The sequence below is a fragment of the Drosophila suzukii genome, chromosome X (genome assembly GCF_043229965.1).
Source record: "Drosophila suzukii chromosome X, CBGP_Dsuzu_IsoJpt1.0, whole genome shotgun sequence".
NCBI lineage: Eukaryota > Metazoa > Arthropoda > Insecta > Diptera > Drosophilidae > Drosophila > Drosophila suzukii.
The window spans coordinates 18,165,653-18,184,624 of record NC_092084.1 but is presented as its reverse complement, the minus strand read 5'-3'; the positions used below and the strand labels follow the sequence as shown (position 1 = coordinate 18,184,624).

The 18,972-nt window shown below is 42.7% G+C and overlaps 2 protein-coding genes across 7 annotated transcripts in view; one reads left to right on the top strand and one right to left on the bottom strand.

Moving 5' to 3' along the window:
• Positions 1–16,181, top strand: part of baz (par-3 family cell polarity regulator) — a 40,758-nt gene extending 24,577 nt beyond the window's left edge. For 2 of the 5 annotated variants that reach the window (XM_017076218.4, XM_036821001.3), the window contains exons 2-9: positions 6,485–6,825; positions 9,224–10,924; positions 10,991–11,613; positions 11,678–11,971; positions 12,046–12,725; positions 12,793–13,306; positions 13,597–13,701; positions 14,361–16,181. In XM_017076218.4, the coding sequence (XP_016931707.2) occupies positions 6,643–6,825; positions 9,224–10,924; positions 10,991–11,613; positions 11,678–11,971; positions 12,046–12,725; positions 12,793–13,306; positions 13,597–13,701; positions 14,361–14,859 (4,599 nt within the window). In that variant the 5' untranslated portion in view covers positions 6,485–6,642 and the 3' untranslated portion in view covers positions 14,860–16,181. The remainder of the gene's footprint in view (positions 1–6,484; positions 6,826–9,223; positions 10,925–10,990; positions 11,614–11,677; positions 11,972–12,045; positions 12,726–12,792; positions 13,307–13,596; positions 13,702–14,360) is intronic. The other 3 variants (XM_017076219.4, XM_070997832.1, XM_017076217.4) reach the window with 3 other exon arrangements.
• Positions 15,145–18,249, bottom strand: TTLL1A (Tubulin tyrosine ligase-like 1A). 2 transcript variants are annotated; one of them, XM_017076221.4, is made up of 4 exons: positions 17,771–18,249; positions 17,134–17,713; positions 16,674–17,014; positions 15,145–16,462 (listed from the first exon to the last, which is right to left on the bottom strand). In XM_017076221.4, the coding sequence occupies exons 1-4, from the start codon at positions 18,094–18,096 to the stop codon at positions 16,237–16,239; spliced, it is 1,473 nt and encodes a 490-aa protein (XP_016931710.2). In that variant the 5' UTR covers positions 18,097–18,249; the 3' UTR covers positions 15,145–16,236. The 2 variants fall into 2 exon arrangements, with proteins under 2 accessions (XP_016931710.2, XP_070853936.1); XM_070997835.1 differs by having other exon boundaries at positions 17,767–17,997.
• Between the last annotated feature and the right edge of the window lie 723 nt (positions 18,250–18,972).

Sequence of the window (18,972 nt, the reverse complement as noted above, 5' to 3'; positions counted from 1 at the left end):
ATTTCTGCAATCTAAAGCAGGAAAGGTCATAAAAACTTGTTTTAGGGGTACTGTGGGTGGGGTTATAGATGGTAATCTCGTTTCTGTGATCACTCAATTATTCGATTTCAGCTTGAAGAGGTGACTTTCCGTATGTAGTTCTTAAAGTATTTAAATTCAACCCTTTCTATGGCTTATGATATTGAATTGTGATGATTTTGATAATGTTTTTGTTGGTTATAAGCGGAACAGATATATTTTATTAGTCATAACAACATTTAAAAACTAAAAAGTTAATAGTCCTAAATGTTCTTAGATACCTGCTAAAAATATCTGAAGTTTCTACAGATTTGTAATACGTTTGTTCGTATTTCTCCAAAAATAAAATGATACTGGCTAAAAGCAGCAAAAGCGCCGACAGAAAAACAAAGCGTAAATACCAATAAATCGCTGACTGTTGGCCATCAAACAAAACGAATCAAAACAATCGAAAGGCACAGTTAAAAGCCGGCTCAGCTTGATTAACTGTTTTACTTGTGTTTTTTTATTTCGTTGTTGTTTTTGGTTGCCAAGTGTCACCAAAGTGGCTTAAAACAAAAATAAATAAATACAAACTTGTTGGTTACAGACGACAGTGAGTGAAAGTGACAGTGAACTCAATTGACCTGAAACGAATACGAAATACGAGCACGTGTTGGCACTGTCTCTTTCTCTCTGTGTAGCTGCCTCTTTCTTTTATCATCTCTCCATCTCTTTCGCAGCCTTATCATAACCATTTTAGGTAACTAAGTGTAACTAAGATATTAAATATTAGTGAGTAATGAGAGTTGGTGGAGTTTGCTTTAAGGTTTTCAAGATATAACGAGCACCCTTTTTTTACTCTTCACTGAGAAAAAAGTTATAGACTTTGGGACATCTTGGAATTTATATAAAAATTCTTATGAAAAACCGATAAGGATAAATCTATTTAAATGGGGAAAGTAAAAATTAAACTGAAAATACTAATAACATTAAAAAAACTGATAATTACAGTTGGTTAAGTTCATTTTTAAAACCTTTTATAGCATTTTCTTAATATTCAAAATATTTATTTGTCTAAACCTAAATATCTTTCGCGGTATTTTCTCCCAGTGTACGGTCTGCTTTTACTTTTCTCCCAAACTTCCGTACTTCCTCTGCCTTTTCACGTGCAATTAAGCAAAAGTCGCAGCCGTTTAAATCAATTAAAATCTGTGTTACTCAATCACAACTCATTCGCCCAAAAAAAACCCTCCCTTTTCCCTCGCCAAAGGTTCAGTCAACTTTTTGGAGTCAAGAAGCGAACCGGTTGGGGTTTTTTTTCTGTTTTTTTTTTTTACCTTTCCCCTACCGCCGCCCCCTTTTAAATATTTTTTTTTCGGCAATGGCAATTACGAGTTAAAGTTTGTAAGCGGCTTTTGTTGTTTACCATTCGTCTGGGCTCACTGTATTCGCCGCTTGCTTGCAGTTCATGTCGCCGACGCTCCACTTTAAAAATGGGTAGGAAAAGATGAAAGTTTTTCCCTGCTCAACAAGCAATTAATATTAATACGTAACAAACACGAAAAAAAAACGAAAAAACGTAGAAAAAAGCGCATTAAATAAACATTTTCTGAAGAGTACATAAAGCGTCACATTATACGACAGTTACTCAAAGTTTTACCTTGTACATTTCCCAATTTGTCCAGATGTCAAAGGGGTAATGTGGATAAGGGTTACGGTCGAGGAGTAGTGGGGTATTATCTATTCCAAGGCCCTGACTCACAGGCTCTCTTTTTGTGGGACCAAAACGGGTGGGGTAGTAATTTGTTTACCTATCAGCGGAAATGTGAGCCAAGCGCGTGTTTGTGAAATATAATTTGTGATTCAACTTTATATTTACACAAGTATTAGGGGGGATTGATATGATTGATACATATATGTAGAGGAGAATCGGATGTAACTGCCAGTTTTCACACTAAAATTAGCAGTAGCCAGTTTTTAAAAAATATAATCTTTTGGATAGGATATTGTTTATAGATTTGAAATATTTTATAAGAACATTAGAAAAATTATGACACATACTATACTAAAGTTCGTAAATATAAGAAAGATATACTGATGATATAATGATAAAAAACTTCTTTACAGTTACATGTGTTAGTAGTAGCCAGTTTTTAGAAAATATAATCTTTAGGATAGTATATTTCTTATTGTATTGGAATGTTTTATATGTAAATCATAAATTTCAAGCATGAATATTTTTTGAAAAAATAATGGCAGTTATATTATATTACAGTTCTTAAATATAAGAAAGATATAATTATGTGTCTGGAGTGCTTACTTCCTTGATAAAAAAAAACATCTTTATAAATGTGTTGTTCTCGAATTAGCAGTAGCCAGTTTATAGAAAATATAATCTTATGGATAGAATATTGTTTATATTATTGGTACATTTTAAATGCAAATCATATATTTCTAGTAAGATTTTTTTTTAGAAAAATGATGACAGTTAATGTATTACAGTTCATCACTATAAGAAGTATATAATGATGTGTTTACAATGCTACTTCCTTGATAAAAACTTCTTTATAGCTACATGTGTCGTTCTCGAACCATTGATCTTGGCTAAAGTGTCGCATAATTACCTGGGCAGTAATTAAGCAAAAAATGGAAAAGGTAAGAGCTGAGAGAAAAAAAAGACAAAAGCAAAAGTTGATGAGCCGCTATATAGTGGAAGGTTTCGTTCCCCCCCCCCCCCATTTTCATAACACGCATGATGGGTGTTAAAGGTTCAAGCTCTTTTTCTTGTCAGCTTTTTTTTTTTCCTTTTTTCAGTCATTAAGGAAGGCTTTCTTTGGCCATCAACCTGGAATAGAGTGGGGTCTACGACGGAGCTTGTGTCACTTTTGCTGACTTTTCTTTTTGTTCGTCCATTGTGAAATATTTTCCCGCGGGCCAGCGACCTCAGCATATGGGAAAAAGGCTAGATGACGCCCACTCGATCCCATATCACATCATATCATATCGCACATCGCACCGATTGATAATAATTAGAGTGCTTAATGTGATTGGGAAAGCCAAATTGAATGGCTGGCCATTTAGAAAGCGTTGCAATTGACATTAATAGCCTTAAACGGCGTCGACTGCATTTTCACCTTCCTCACTCGGTTTTCCCCTCGACAGCTTTATTCAGCTGTTTTCCGTTTAAGAAAGAGCATCTGTTTAAGTCTTTTCTGTTTTCTATTTAGCCCGACTGACCCTCAATTGCCCTTGTCACCCCGGGGCCATATGTTTTCAGCTGGAGATCGGTGCAAAAAAAATGGAAAACAGACATTGATTCAATTATTTGCAAATTATTTGTGTAAATGCCCTCCATGATGATATATTATTTTGCTTTCTTTGTGTTAATCATATGCAAATCAGCTGCCTGCTAAAAAGGTGCCGCCTCTCTCCTTTCACTAGTTTTCTGGGGTCTTGAAAGCTTTACTTGAGCGAGAGAAAAATGTTTATTGTTTATCTGGGCTTGCACAGGCAGCAATATAGTTTAGTATTTATCTGGGGGATATAATTGTGGGAAATTTGAATAGGTTGCAGATTCACTAACAAGGGTTTGGTTAGTTTTTTGGGTCTGTAAGAGATGATCTTTTTTTTTAACTTGGTTAAAATCTTGGAAATCTTTATATTTCAAGTAGTTGCTATATATATCTCTTTAGTTATTTCTTGGAAAATTCTTTCATGGTAAATTTCTCCGTTACTTGCCCCGGCGCTAACCATAATGTTTTTTAAATCAACAATAGAGGGCCACGCCCCTCAGGGTCCGCCTCTTTGTAGCTGCACTTAGCTGTAGTTATTTCTGATTTTTTTTTTTGCATACCATTTTCCACTCTTTTCTGACTTTTCTGCCTTTTGCTACACTTCATTATGGTCTTTTCCTCTGAGTTTTTCCCGCCCTTTGCTGCATGGCATGCATAATGACAACGTGTAATTTGGCCTTTCTTTTCTTCTCCTGCATATTTCTTGCACGTTTGTGTGGCACTCACATTTATCCACCCCCCCACCCCCCAACTCCATCCTGGCCCACCTCCAACTCCCATTTTTCAATTCATTTCCCCCCAGCCAATTGGAACCGGGACCTCACGGCATCTCGTGGGTTGTTAAAGGCCTGATTGCGAATTATGGCCAACTCTTTCAGAAAACTGAAAACTGAAAACTGAATGCGCTGAATGCTGAAAACTCTGGCGAAAAGCTCCCACTTTGAGATCACAGAGGAATCGAAACGAAAATGGGGGCGGGGGGTCTATGGTTTGCATGTCTCGGGGGCGTGGCCGCATCACAAAACTTTATATGATCGCATTTTATGCTAATTTACGAGTATTTTTCTCTCGTTTCAATTAATTTCTTCCCAAGGGAGTGGCATCGCTGATTCCATTATAATGTAATATGCATATGATATATATGGTAGGGGCGATCATCATCATCATCATCATCGTATAGCCATTTCTATGCAGGTAGCGTTTTTTAATTTCATAATCGCCGCCAAGAAGGGATTTGCTAATTGATAATGCAAATAAGTGCGTGATTCGTAATCGGAATTTAGTATACCAAATAAATAGGTAGGCATTCACAAGTAAATAGGAAAATAATTTAAATAATTTTATAAAGTAGGTACATATTGCTTGTTTTCAACACGTGATAAAGCTATAATTTACTTTACTTTATAAAATACTCAATGACAAAGAGTATTTTGGATGTCTGTAGTTGTAAAATGCAAGTAATGTTAATGAATATTTTTTTTATAAATTCCAATTAATTAAAATGTTTACCTAATAGTGGGATTTATAATTTATTAGTCTTAGCTACTCAATTTAATTAGAAATCGAAGTAGTATGAGTACACTTTTAATTAGCCAAATGAATGCTTGGGTAAATCAATCAATGAATGAATGCTTTAGTGAATGAATGAACTCGTTTCTCACAATGACCACTACTATTGAATGGAAACGCTAATGAATGAGACAAGTTGGTGAATTTCCAACCCTCTGACCTTCCAATGAGCGTGCGAATAACTATTCATGTGTAATTCAAGGGAGAATTAAGTAATTTAGCTAGTTATTTCATATTAAATTTAAGAAGGAACTAAGTTTAAAAGTAATAGAAACGAGTAATTTTCTCTCTGTGTAGATCAAACCAGTGGATTGCGCGAGTACCAAAAATTTGTTTAATTTCTGCAGCCAACTCGACTTGGGTTTTATTTTCGTCTTGAACAAATATTGGCTCGGCCTGGAAAAATGTTTATGCGAACTCTGGGGTCTATATAAACATATAAAAACACACGTATGTGTGTGTATATATTTTGAAAGTAGCTGTATCTGAATCTCAAGCTTTTTTTCCGTACTAAGGAGACTGCCTTTTGCTGAGTCTAAAATTTCTAGTAGGCAAATAAATCGCATTTGGGATGGGTTTGGGGGGTATGGTATGGTGGACTTGGGAGATATATCTTGTCATGCTTCAGCGCGTTGTTGGCGCTTCAAATGCGGACCATTGTTGTTGTTGGTATCGCATTTATTACAGGTGTGTCTCACCATCCATCTCTTTTGCTCCCACGGCACTCGCAGCGGCTGCTCAGGTGCATAATCAAAGCGAATTTGTGTGCGAAATGAGTTCAACCTGCCGTCGTTGCTGCCACTGCCTTTTTGCTGTTGCAACTGTCCGCTGTCAGTTGATTTATCTATATATTAATGCATTATATGTATATATATATCTACATATTATAGAGAATAAGACAAAAAATGCCGGGGCACGTATGTAAAGGGGGAAATAAAGTGGTAGCCATGCAAGCCGGAAAATTGCCTGGGAAAGGCCTTTGCCAGCCAAGAGTCTCAGAACCGAAAAACAAGTTTCTAAAATAATTGTAAACCCAAATGAAAAATGGGTTTATATTTTTGGTGAATGTGCAAAGTGGCAAAGCGGTTTGTTGTCTCTCAAAATAGAAACATAACCCTTAACTACCACTCTTGAAATCATTTTTGTATATGTCTTGGTTTCGATTTCTAATTTGATAAGTGCGTTTGTTTATCATTCGTTGACTTCTGCATCGTTTTTTTCTTGATTTGGGTTTGGATTTCTTTGTTTATTTAAGATATGCTCCGATTTCTTGAAGTTATTTTGAAAATTCCCTTTCGCAGAAGATAGCTTCATTCACTTGTTTTATGGCGCCTTTCCTTATACTATCTTATATAGACTGCTGCCAATGTCGCAGACTTGGTTTTTGTTTTTGAGTTTTGAGTGTGCCGAAGATAGTACTTCCGCATCTGCGATAAGGCAGCCAATTCATACTGCACTTTGATAGCGTTTTTGATAGAGGTAGCTCTTAACAGTTGCCGCATTGCATCACCGATAAGAACGAAGAATAAGTCGTGAACAATAACAATTATAATAACAATGACACACAGTGACTAAGCGTTGAATCACAATTAACAAATATTTACCATTTAAATGTCATTTAGCGGTGAAATGTTCCTCAAATTACCATTAATCGGCAGTGACAAAGAAAGGCCAACGAAAAGCGAACAATAAAACGTGAAAAATAAATCGATACAAAGTGAAAATAATATTTAAATTTAAAACAAATCAGCAAATACCAAAGATCGGATTCGGGATCGACATGTTCGACGTACCGCCAAAATGTCCGGCGTTGGCCAACAAGTTGGGCGGTCTTTTTGGGTGGCGACACACCTACAAGGTGGCCGCCAAGCACGAGGGGATTCCCCACGGGCAGCTCCACAAGTCCTACTCCCTCACGCTGCCCAAGCGACCGCCCTCGCCCTCGGCCTACTCATGTGTGAAGGTAAAGATATGATAGTATCCAGATACGATGATATATGGCATGCCCCGAATCAATGACACTAGCTATTCACAAACTTAAGATCCACGAACTTTAACTCACTGAGATAAAAAAGCATTAAAATTATAAAAATCAAAGCTAATAAACTTCTAAATGAAGTCATTAGGGTAAAATATTAAGATTTAATAGGTGAAATATGATCATGATGATATCCAGAAATTAAGATATGTGAAATGCTCTGAATTCACAAACTCAAAATCCCCAAACTTGAACTCATATCGAATTCATTATGTTAAAATATTAAGATTTAATTTTTAATAAGATATAATAGATTTAATATTTATGGATTATAGAGTATAAGGTATAACCTTTCACATAGTACTATGTACTATAAGTTTACATTTAAAACGTGCTATAAGATCTGTAGTAGATTTTTCAAATATTTTCAAAAAGTTCTGTAAGACTATAGTTATCTTTGATAAGGCTAAAAAACATACCTGTAATTTTATAAGATATATGAAAGATATATTTTTCTACGTGCCGATGTATACACATGACAAATCCAATCACCATCTCTTTCGGCATTCCTCCAGTTCGATACGTCACTTGTTAGCCCCATGGCCACGCCCACATTGCATTTTCAATCTTTTTATGATATATGAGAACGAGATCGTGTTGTCTGCTCGTTGCCGCATAATTTCCATTGACAAATGACCATAAAGAAATATAATCAATGAGGTACAGTGGCACAAAAGTAGATAGCATTTGAATAAAAATTATTGGGATAAAAAGGTATTGATTTTTTATTGTTTAAAATTAAATGAATTAAATTAAATCAAATCGATTAGGTAAAAAATTGACTATCTTAATACCATAAAACTCTACCCACTGTGTCCTAACTGCATTCTTAACGCTCCATTCTCCGCATCGAATCGCGATTTGGAATCCCAAAAATCGGTGCTGCATCCGATGGATAGAATACCTGAATGCGCGCGCTCTTTGACCCACAAACAAAAACATCGAACAAACCATGTGAGGCAACAAACCAAAAACAAAGGCGATCCGTAGAAAGAAATAAAGAAAAAGACGCGAAAAATAGCCGAAATTATTGCGCCAAGTTGACGTTTCGTTCGACGTTCCAGTTCTGCAGCTCGTCTCAGTCGCTGAGCCTCCAACGCTTTTGACTGGTTTCTTTCAGCCATGATGCAATTGTTTTGTTTCTTATGCACTCGAAAAAAATATTATAAAATATATAGATAATTTTTACATATTCCTGGAAATAAGAGAAATATTTAAATAATAGTTATTTATTGTAATTGGGAGAGAAATGAGAGAAGCAACCTTAAAAAATTAAAAAATAATCATTTTTAAACTTTAACTACTGCTTTAAAATAATTATAAAATATTTAAAACACAGTTAAGATATTTTGGATTACCGATTTAAAAAAAGATTATCAAAAAGTTAAGGTATCTAAAAATTTTTATGGATCATGTTAATGCTTATATTATAAAACTGGTTAGGTTCTTATTTTGTATGCTACAAGAATTTGTGAAAAATAATGATGGAAACCATTTTGTGGTAACATTTTCAAAATAGAATAAATATATCAGATTAAATATCGAGAATTTCTCTGAGTGCCCTTGTTGCTGGTGGCCGGCATTTGGCATTTGTTGTGGAATCCATCGGAATGCCAAAAGCAACACCGCCAGCTCCTTGGCTCAGCTCAGCTCAGCTCGACGAGAAGATTGCAATTTGGGGCGCTGGAGGTCGTCGTGGTCTGGCTTATTAGGCGTCGCTCAGGGAGTTCAAGTTGAGCCCACGTGAGCCGAGTTTCGGATGGACGGAGTGACTCTGACTCAACACGTAAAGTGGTTGCTCCATGCGGAAGCACAGATGTGCAAGATGGTGCAAATGGGATGTGAGAAGTGAGTCCGCGAGACGATGCCTCTTCATTGCCTCTTCCAGATTGAAGATTGAAGATTGCAGATTGGAGATTTTGGGGGAGGGCTTGGATGTTGGGAAAGACTTCCGCGACTTCCATGGCCCCGAGTCTAATAGGAATAACAGATGCAAGAGCTGCACGTCTCGGTTTTTTTTCTTCTTTTCTTGAGAGTACAGTACAAACTCCATACTGTGAACTTATAAAAACCATAAAGTAATTATTAAGTGAAATAAGGAAATATATTTAATAAGTAATACAAAATATAATGATAGAAATACGAAATGCATAAAGATTTTAAAAAACCCCTATTTAAATATTAAAGATTTTATATCGTAAAGGGGATCCTTACCAAAGGTTTATCAAACAAGGGCTTGATGAAAATAGTTTTTAATGAATTATCGTACCACCTCTCTAAACCATAAAACTAATTAAAATTTGTTGTTTTTCCCCATTTACAGCCCGATTCCTGGGTGACCGTGACGCATCTGCAGACACAGTCGGGCATCCTCGATCCGGATGACTGTGTGCGCGATGTGGCCGACGACCGGGAGCAGATATTAGCCCATTTCGAGGACCCAGGACCGGATCCGGGAGTTCCGCAAGGAGGAGGCGATGGGGCGTCGGGCAGTTCGTCCGTGGGCACCGGTTCGCCAGACATCTTCCGTGATCCCACCAACACGGAGGCGCCCACTTGTCCAAGGGATCTGTCCACACCGCACATCGAGGTAACCAGCACCACATCGGGTCCGATGGCTGGACTGGGAGTTGGACTGATGGTGCGCCGCAGCAGTGATCCCAATCTGCTGGCTTCCTTAAAGGCGGAGGGCAGTAACAAACGCTGGTCGGCGGCGGCTCCCCATTACGCTGGCGGGGATTCCCCGGAGCGCCTGCTGCTGGACAAAGCCGGTGGCCAGCTATCGCCCCAGTGGGAGGAGGATGACGATCCCAGTCAGCAGCTGAAGGAACAGCTGCTCCACCAACAGCAGCCACATGCAACCAATGGCGCAGGAGGCTCCTCCGGCAACCATCAGCCATTCGCCCGCTCAGGTCGCTTGTCCATGCAATTTCTGGGTGATGGCAACGGCTACAAGTGGATGGAGGCAGCCGAGAAGCTGCAGAATCAGCCACCAGCCCAGCAGACATACCAGCAGGGTGGTCATCATCATGGCCACAGCCAAAGCGGTGCCTACTCCAGCAAGTCCCTGCCCAGGGAGAGCAAGCGAAAGGAGCCACTGGGCCAGGCGTACGAGTCCATCCGGGAGAAGGATGGTGAAATGCTGCTGATCATCAACGAGTACGGCAGTCCGCTGGGACTCACTGCTCTGCCGGACAAAGAGCACGGCGGTGGCTTGCTGGTGCAACATGTGGAGCCGGGCAGTCGTGCCGAAAGGGGCCGACTGCGTCGCGACGATCGCATCCTGGAGATTAATGGCATTAAGCTGATCGGACTCACTGAGTCGCAGGTGCAGGAGCAACTGAGGCGGGCCTTGGAGAGCTCGGAACTGAGGGTTCGAGTGCTGCGCGGTGATCGCAATCGCCGCCAGCAGCGGGACTCCAAGGTGGCCGAGATGGTGGAGGTGGCCACGGTGTCACCAACCCGCAAGCCACATGCTGCTCCCGTCGGCACCTCCCTGCAGGTGGCCAACACCCGAAAACTGGGCAGGAAAATTGAAATTTTGCTCAAGAAGGGACCCAATGGCCTCGGCTTCTCGGTCACAACACGCGATAACCCAGCCGGCGGACATTGCCCCATCTACATCAAGAATATACTGCCACGCGGAGCTGCCATCGAGGATGGGCGTCTGAAGCCCGGGGATCGTTTGCTGGAAGTTGATGGCACTCCCATGACTGGGAAAACGCAAACGGATGTGGTGGCTATTTTGAGGGGTATGCCAGCGGGAGCCACCGTAAGGATTGTGGTCTCCCGTCAGCAGGAGTTGGCGGAGCAGGCTGACCAGCCGGCGGAGAAGAGTGCCGGCGTGGCGGTGGCTGCACCAGTTGCTCCACCAGTGACTGCAACTGCAGCCGCTGCTCCAGCGCCTCCCATTCCGGTCCAGAAATCCAGCAGTGCCCGGTCTCTGTTCACACACCAGCAGCAGTCGCAGCTCAACGAATCTCAGCACTTTATCGATGCGGGCAGCGAGTCCGCGGCTTCGAATGTAAGTTGAATCAGAATCTCTAGAGGATTTCGAGCCTGACTAATATATATGTTCTTAAACCCACAGGACAGCCTGCCACCCAGCAGCAACAGCTGGCACTCCCGCGAGGAGCTGACCCTCCACATTCCCGTTCACGACACCGAAAAGGCCGGTCTGGGGGTTAGTGTGAAGGGCAAGACGTGCTCGAATCTGAACGTTTCCGGATCGAGTGCCTCCAGCAGCAGCAATGGACTGATGAAGCACGACGGCGACTTGGGCATATTCGTGAAGAATGTGATCCATGGCGGAGCGGCCTCACGCGATGGTCGCCTACGGATGAACGATCAGTTGCTTAGCGTAAATGGAGTATCGCTGCGTGGCCAAAACAATGCCGAGGCCATGGAGACACTGCGTCGGGCGATGGTCAACACGCCCGGCAAACACCCTGGCACCATAACCCTGCTGGTTGGCCGCAAGATCCTGCGATCGGCCAGCTCCAGTGACATTCTGGACCACAGCAACAGTCACAGTCACAGCCATAGCAATAGCAGCGGCGGCAGCAATTCGAACGGAAGCGGCAATAACAACAACAGCAGCTCGAATGCCAGCGATAATTCCGGGGCCACGGTCATCTATTTGAGCCCGGAGAAGCGGGAGCAGCGCAGCAATGGCGGCGGAAGTGGAGGAAGTGCCGGCAATGAGATGAACAGGTGGGTAATCGGTTAGACTGGCCAATATGAAAAGAGGAGATTAACCAAATGTATTGTCTTACAGATGGAGCAACCCCGTTTTGGATCGCCTAACCGGTGGCATTTGCTCATCGAACTCAGCGCAGTCATCCTCACAGCAGCCATCCCATCAGCAACAGCAGCAGCAGCCACATTCCTCCCAGCAGCAGCAACTACAGCAGCGACGTCTGCCTGCAGCGCCCATTTGCAGCAGTGCAGCTCTGCGGAACGAGAGCTACTACATGGCCACCAACGACAACTGGTCGCCGGCACAGCACCTGCTCACTGGCCATGGCAACACGGCGCTGCTTATCGAGGATGACGCCGAGCCCATGTCACCGTAAGTTTGCCAACTGGATATCTCCCGAAGACACCTCTATTTACTTACTAACTTTAACTAAATCTTCGCTACAGAACTCTGCCGGCGCGTCCGCACGATGGGCAGCACTGCAACGCGAGCAGTGCCAATCCATCGCAGAATTTGGCCGCCGGCAATCAGGGGCCATCCATCAATTCCGTGGTGGTCCCAGGCACACCGTCTACGTCCAGCAACTTTGATGCCACCTACTCGTCGCAATTGAGCTTGGAGACCAACTCGGGGGTGGAGCATTTCTCGCGCGACGCCCTGGGACGTCGCAGTATCTCTGAGAAGCACCATGCGGCGCTGGATGCCCGTGAGACTGGAACCTATCAGCGGAACAAGAAATTACGCGAGGAGCGAGAGCGCGAGCGACGCATCCAGCTGACCAAGTCGGCTGTGTACGGTGGCTCCATTGAATCCCTCACGGCTCGCATAGCCAGTGCTAATGCCCAGTTTTCGGGTTATAAACATGCCAAGACTGCATCCAGCATTGAGCAAAGGGAGACGCAGCAGCAGCTGGCAGCCGCCGAGGCGGAGGCCAGGGATCAGCTGGGCGATCTGGGCCCATCGCTGGGCATGAAGAAGTCCTCGTCGCTGGAGTCACTGCAGACGATGGTGCAGGAGCTGCAGATGTCGGATGAGCCGCGTGGCCATCAGGCTCTGCGGGCGCCGCGTGGGCGTGGCAGGGAGGACAGTCTGCGGGCGGCGGTGGTCAGCGAACCGGATGCCAACAGTGAGTATTCGGACATACATTCGTATTTGTTTAATATAATGATGAATTTCTATGCGTCCATCTCTAGAGCCCCGCAAGACCTGGCTTTTGGAGGATGGTGATCATGAGGGCGGCTTTGCCTCGCAGCGCAATGGACCCTTCCAAAGCTCCCTTAACGATGGCAAACATGGCAGCAAGTCGTCGCGGGCCAAAAAGCCGAGCATCCTCCGCGGCATTGGGCACATGTTCCGTTTTGGAAAGAATCGCAAGGATGGTGTGGTGCCGGTGGATAACTATGCGGTGACCATTTCGCCGCCCACATCGGTGGTCTCTACAGCCTCATCGCCGCAGGTGCAGCAGCAGCAACAGCAGCAGTTGCAGCAACACCAACAGCAGCAGCAGCAGCAACAGATACCCGCCGCTGCGTTGGCAGCTCTGGAGAGGAACGGCAAGCCGCCGGCGTATCAGCCACCGCCACCGCTGCCCGCTCCCAATGGTGTTGGTAGCAATGGCATCCATCAGAACGACATCTTCAACCATCGCTATCAGCATTATGCCAACTATGAGGATCTGCACCAGCAGCATCAGCAGCACCAGATTAGGTGAGAGCGGGCCCGCACATCCTTTGCATCCTTTCATTTTGCCGGTGTCGGGATTTAAACGAGTTTCATTTGTTTAACCAACTTTGTTAGCCATTTAACACCACATTTTGTACATATGTGTCGTATCTCTCTTTCTCGCCCCTTTTTTTCTCTCTCTGTTCCGCGTGTCCGTGTATTTATGTTGTTGTCTATGTGTTAACCACCCACCCACACACGCACACTCACCCACACACACACCACCACAAACACCATAACAATTACACTGGTAAAAAAAACAATTAACGAAGCAGTGGAGACGATTCCGCCACATCCATTTCGGAAACGCTTTCGGAGTCAACGCTTGAGTGCATGCGACAGCAGGTCATCCGGCAGCGCATAAAGGTCGAGGCGGAAAGGTAACCCACCCACCCACTCACACCGAATCCCGAATTCCCAACCCAAAACCACACTACTCATATAGATACCTCGTGCAGACGACTTTTTGGTAATGGGTTAAGAGCATGATACAATCAACGACGCTTGAGTATTTCTTACAAACTTAAAAGTAGTTTAAATTAACAAATATTTAAAATACTTAACAATAATCCATTTTATAAAAATTAGTATATGATACTTAAAAGAGGAAGATCCCAAGTTCCCAGTGACTATTACCAACAGAATAGTTTTTAGTTCAAAATAAAGTGTTGATCCTTTCCTTTTCTATATAAGGACGTAGAAAATTACTTGAAAAAAGAAAAAGCAAAGTCTGCTCTTTTCATAGTTAAGTATTCTTTGAGATGCTTGCTATTATTATTAATGTTAGAGTCGATAAAAAACCTAGGTTGAGTCACACTTAAATTTCATTATTATTATTTTCCATTAATTTAATACTTAAAATATTAAAAAAAAGCATTAGTAAACCAGCCAATTGCACTGCAACCCATCACAAAATAAATGGATTTGGCTGCCTACTCGTAATGCTTGTTGAAATTTTATTTACGCCGACGAACACTTAACAACCATGACTTCGACATTTTGTAAATTACTCATGAACATTCCCCGCTTGCTTTCGCAGTCGCCGCCATCAGCATTACCATTCGCAGCGCAGTGCCCGCTCCCAGGACGTGAGCATGCACTCGACGAGCTCCGGCTCCCAGCCAGGATCCCTGGCGCAGCCACAGGCGCAGTCCAACGGAGGAGTGCGACCCATGAGCAGCTACTACGAGTACGAGACGGTGCAGCAGCAGAGGGTGGGCAGCATCAAGCATAGCCACAGCAGCAGCGCCACCTCGTCCTCCTCGTCGCCCATCAATGTGCCGCACTGGAAGGCGGCGGCCATGAATGGCTACTCGCCAGCCAGCCTGAACAGCAGTGCCCGCAGTCGGGGACCCTTTGTGACCCAGGTGACCATACGGGAGCAGAGCGTGGGCGGCATACCCGCCCACCTGCTGCAGCAACATCAGCAGCAGCAGCTCCAGCAACAGCAGCCCACCTACCAGACTGTCCAGAAGATGTCTGGACAATCGCAATATGGCACTGCCGCCGGCTCCCAGCCGCACGCCTCCAAGGTGTGACTATAGGTGTTGGCGCAAGCGCGCGCCACTCGCGATGTGCTGGCCGACAACCGGGCCATTCTCAGCGAGGTCAACGAGGAGGTGGAGGTATTCTACTTTGCCACCGAGTGCTGAACACATTGCAAATTCGAGGAAGTTAGTTGTCTAATTTGGATGAAATGGAATTTCCACACAAACACATACGTAGGGGGTGGGTTGATTATTGTAATCTTTAAAGTGAAACTTTTTGTATTCCACATCAATTGTAAGCCTAAAATGAAAGGATTCATTGAGGGCAGGAGAAAATATGTTTTATTTTTTGAGGTCTGGAAAGAATTTGTAATTCCACTTAGAAACCAAGGGAAAGGTTGCTATATTATTTATTTAATATCCTGTTTAATTAATATATACATATTTATCCGTGATATTTGATTAAGCAAACGAAGCCTAGACGTTTTCTTGCTAAACGGAAAGAACCAGGATAATATTTTCAACGGTCCGCTAGAAAAGGATAAACTTGATTTTATATTTGTAAATTGCGAAGAATATTACTTTGATTCATCAGATTTCAAACCAATTGACCCACCCTGACACACATCTAAGTTAAGTTCACAATTCACAATTAATATATATATAAACATATATATTTGATATCATATTTTGCGAACCAGAAACCAAGAGAGTAACGAGTAAGGAAAGTATTTCCCTGTAAAGCGCTAACCATTTTTCGAGTGCTTACATTTAATTGTTTTAAATAAACAAAATCGATTTCCGATTGTATTAAGCTTTAGCTCTAAGTCCAAGTCAAACGCCTTTGTACATAATTAGTTTACGCAAAAGCCAACAAGAAAAAGAAGAACAACATCAAATTCCAAAACTACGAAAGGTCTTAAGAATTTCCATTGTCATTTATACTATATTTTTTTTTGTACCATTTACTTATATTTTTTTGCGTTGTACATAGAAACTTGTTTGTTTTGTTAAGCTTTAAAGCGGACGCCATTTTGTGTGTGCAAACGTGTGGATTTGCAAGAAGCGAAAAGTAAAACTTATAGCCAACCCATATACATATAGCTATATGAGTAAGTGAAGCAATTTTTTTTGTTCTATCGATTATCGAGTTTAGAAAAGAAGTTTTGTGCAGCCGACCGCGGCCCAGGTCTCTAAAAAAGACAAGCAGCTTAACTTAGTTATACGAACCCATACGATTAAGCCGAACTAGTGGGTAAGCCTACATGTATAGCGAATATATACGATACTTTAATTTTGTGTACTTTCTAAGTAATTTGTGCGATACCGAATACCGAGTTGCGAATTAAAAGTTACAAATTTTCATAAACATAGAGCCCAGTACGATTTTCATTTGACAACCACCCAACGACTAAGGATAAGGTTTCATCACCGCCCCTTGGTGCTCCTTTTTATCTTGGTCTCCCCTTCGGCGGGCGGTGGAGTGGATGAGCCGGCGTCTGGAGCTGTTGCGGTGGACTTGGACTTCCTCCTCTTGGACGATCTACCTTTGCGTCGAATTGTAGCTTCATCTGGCGGCTTTGAAGTCGAAATGGGCTTCAGTACGGTAAAGTTCTTCAGAAGCTCAGGACTGGGTGTCTTGTTCCAGTGCTCACTAAGGTTGGGATACAAATTGTCGGATAAGTTTGGAGGACCATAAAAAATGGGGAAATATCACTGCAACCGCGAATTCTTCAGCCTCCTACCTTTACTCAGATAATATTATTTAAAAATCCTTTTAAAAAATTATACTTGTAACTTTAAAAAGTAGTGATATTTACGAAACCACTTAATGTTTAAGACTAATTATTATAAAAAATATTTACTCTGGCAAACTATTTGGCGGCACCACCACGTCCAGGACATTGTCTATCAGCCGTGACTTAAGCATGCGATCGTTCGTGGTGGTCGAGTGCATCGATGGCGACGTATTGATCTCGATTAGCCAGGGCTTCAGGTTATTGTCAATGATGATGTCATAGCCGTAGACCTCGAAACAATGCCGGTCGTTGGCCATTACCGGAGCCACTGCGTCCAAGGAGTGCCTGATGGTGTCGGTGATGCGGCTCCAGAGCATCTCGGAAACACCCTCGCCTCGCAAGCTGTCCAAATAGAGCCACAGATTCTGGAGTGGCCACTTGCCACCATGGATCGAATTGTACTCTTGCTGTGGGTCGTTTATAAAGCGATAAAAAGAAACCTCTGAGTAACACATGGCGTATGAGTGATGTTTATATTGTAAATAACTCGCTGACTTATATTTGAAACGCTCTTATGATGACTTACGTTCGTTTTCTGTATGCTGACGTTGGTCAAGTGCATAAAGACATTGTCGATCTCGGTCTGGTCGTACTTTTCGGTGCAGAAGCGGCAGAAACCCTCCTTATAGAGGTACGCCTTCAGCGGACTGAACGTGGTCACCAGGACGAAGAGTCGCAGATCGAACTTCTTGCCGCCGATGAGGAGGGGATTGTCAATGTACTTGGAGATCACACAGGTGTCCCTATTGATTTGCGGATAGAAGGTGCGGGCATCGTAGGCGTACTTCTTCAGCTTGGACAGCTTATTCACCAGGTAAATGCCCACACCCTGCGATTTGCTGCACGGCTTGACGATCCATGTGCTGGCCGGATTGCGATGGAAGACTTCGACAAACATCTGGTAGTCGGAGGGCAGGACAAAGGTCATGGGTATAATGTCCAGGTGCTTGTAGCGTGTACCACCTATGCCCAGTTTAGTGTCCGGCGGATGGCTCTGGGCCAGGGGATCACCTCGTCGCTCCAGATCCTTGCGATACCGCTTGATGTTCTTGATCAGCAGATCCTTGCGCGACAGCTCAACGGAGTTGGGGAAGTGGTTTATGACCCTACGATGTGTTTCCTGTTGGTTATATCTCTTCAGAACTAAGATGTTACTTACTCACTGATCAGATCGCATGCGATACGGATGATCGATGCCGAAGATGTAGCGACAATTCTGGGTGCAAGCCCAATAGAAGTTCCATTCGCCATTAAAAGATGGCACCTGTACCCATCCCCTTTTATGGAAATTGCTGATCAGCGCCGACTTTTCCCAATCCGTGCTGTAGTAGATGCCCTTCTGGGATTTCGGCGACTTAAGCCGACTTCGGATGAATTGAACTCCGATGAGTGGCGGGATTATCTTGACCTCGGGGAGGTCATCGTCACTGGTGCAACTGCCACCGCATTTCTGGCGAAGATTCCTCAGAGCACTGGTCTGACTCTTCATGCTCGTTGGGTGGTTGCCTTTTGGGTTCTCCCTCTGTTGGACTCCAACACTTTATAACACTTACTTGGAATTTTCCCCTAATTTTGAGGCGATCGTAGTTTAGTGGCTGACAATCTAGTTTTGGCCTGGCTGATGCCCTCGGCATCGCATAAAGATCTGAAATTAGTGAAAAACATTTTCTGGCTTGATTTTTGTTTTATTATGCAAAGGGTTTATGTTTGCTATTTAGTTTCCACGAGAAATATGTTATATTTGCAAGGTGCTGTAGTTTCAATTTTCATAAATCGTAGTTCTATTAAGGTTCTACTACATAAATCTTCATAGATAAATTGCGTTTTCCAAATTTTGTTCAGCCTTACTGTAGTTGTGTACTTTTAAATCGTAGAATTTTAGAATTAAGTCCAAAATATCGAAAATTCTTCAGATTCTTCCTTAAAAGCAATTTATTTTAGCTTCAAATTGTAAGCTTCATTTCAATTTCTCTTCGGCTTCTTTATGGTAATTGACTTGACTTAAGCCAAATTTATTTTTTGACCAAGATTTGGATTTTATATAAGGGATAGCATCATATTTTTTTGGGATTCAGTTTTTGGTCTAAATTACTCATATTTTAGTGGGTTTTCAGTCGTAGTTTGGCCAAATCAAGGCATACGCCTAAAAGACCGACTGTTTTGAGCAGCTTGCTACAAATGCTATCGATCCCCATCACTTTAAGGAACATTTATTTTTTGACCCATTTTCGCATTTTTTGTAAGGGGGTACATCAGTTATTTTTGCGATTCAGATTTTTGCCAAAAATACTAATTTTATAGTGGTTTTTCAGTCGTAGCTTAGCCAAATCAAGGCGTACAGCTAAAAGACCGACTGTTTTGAGCA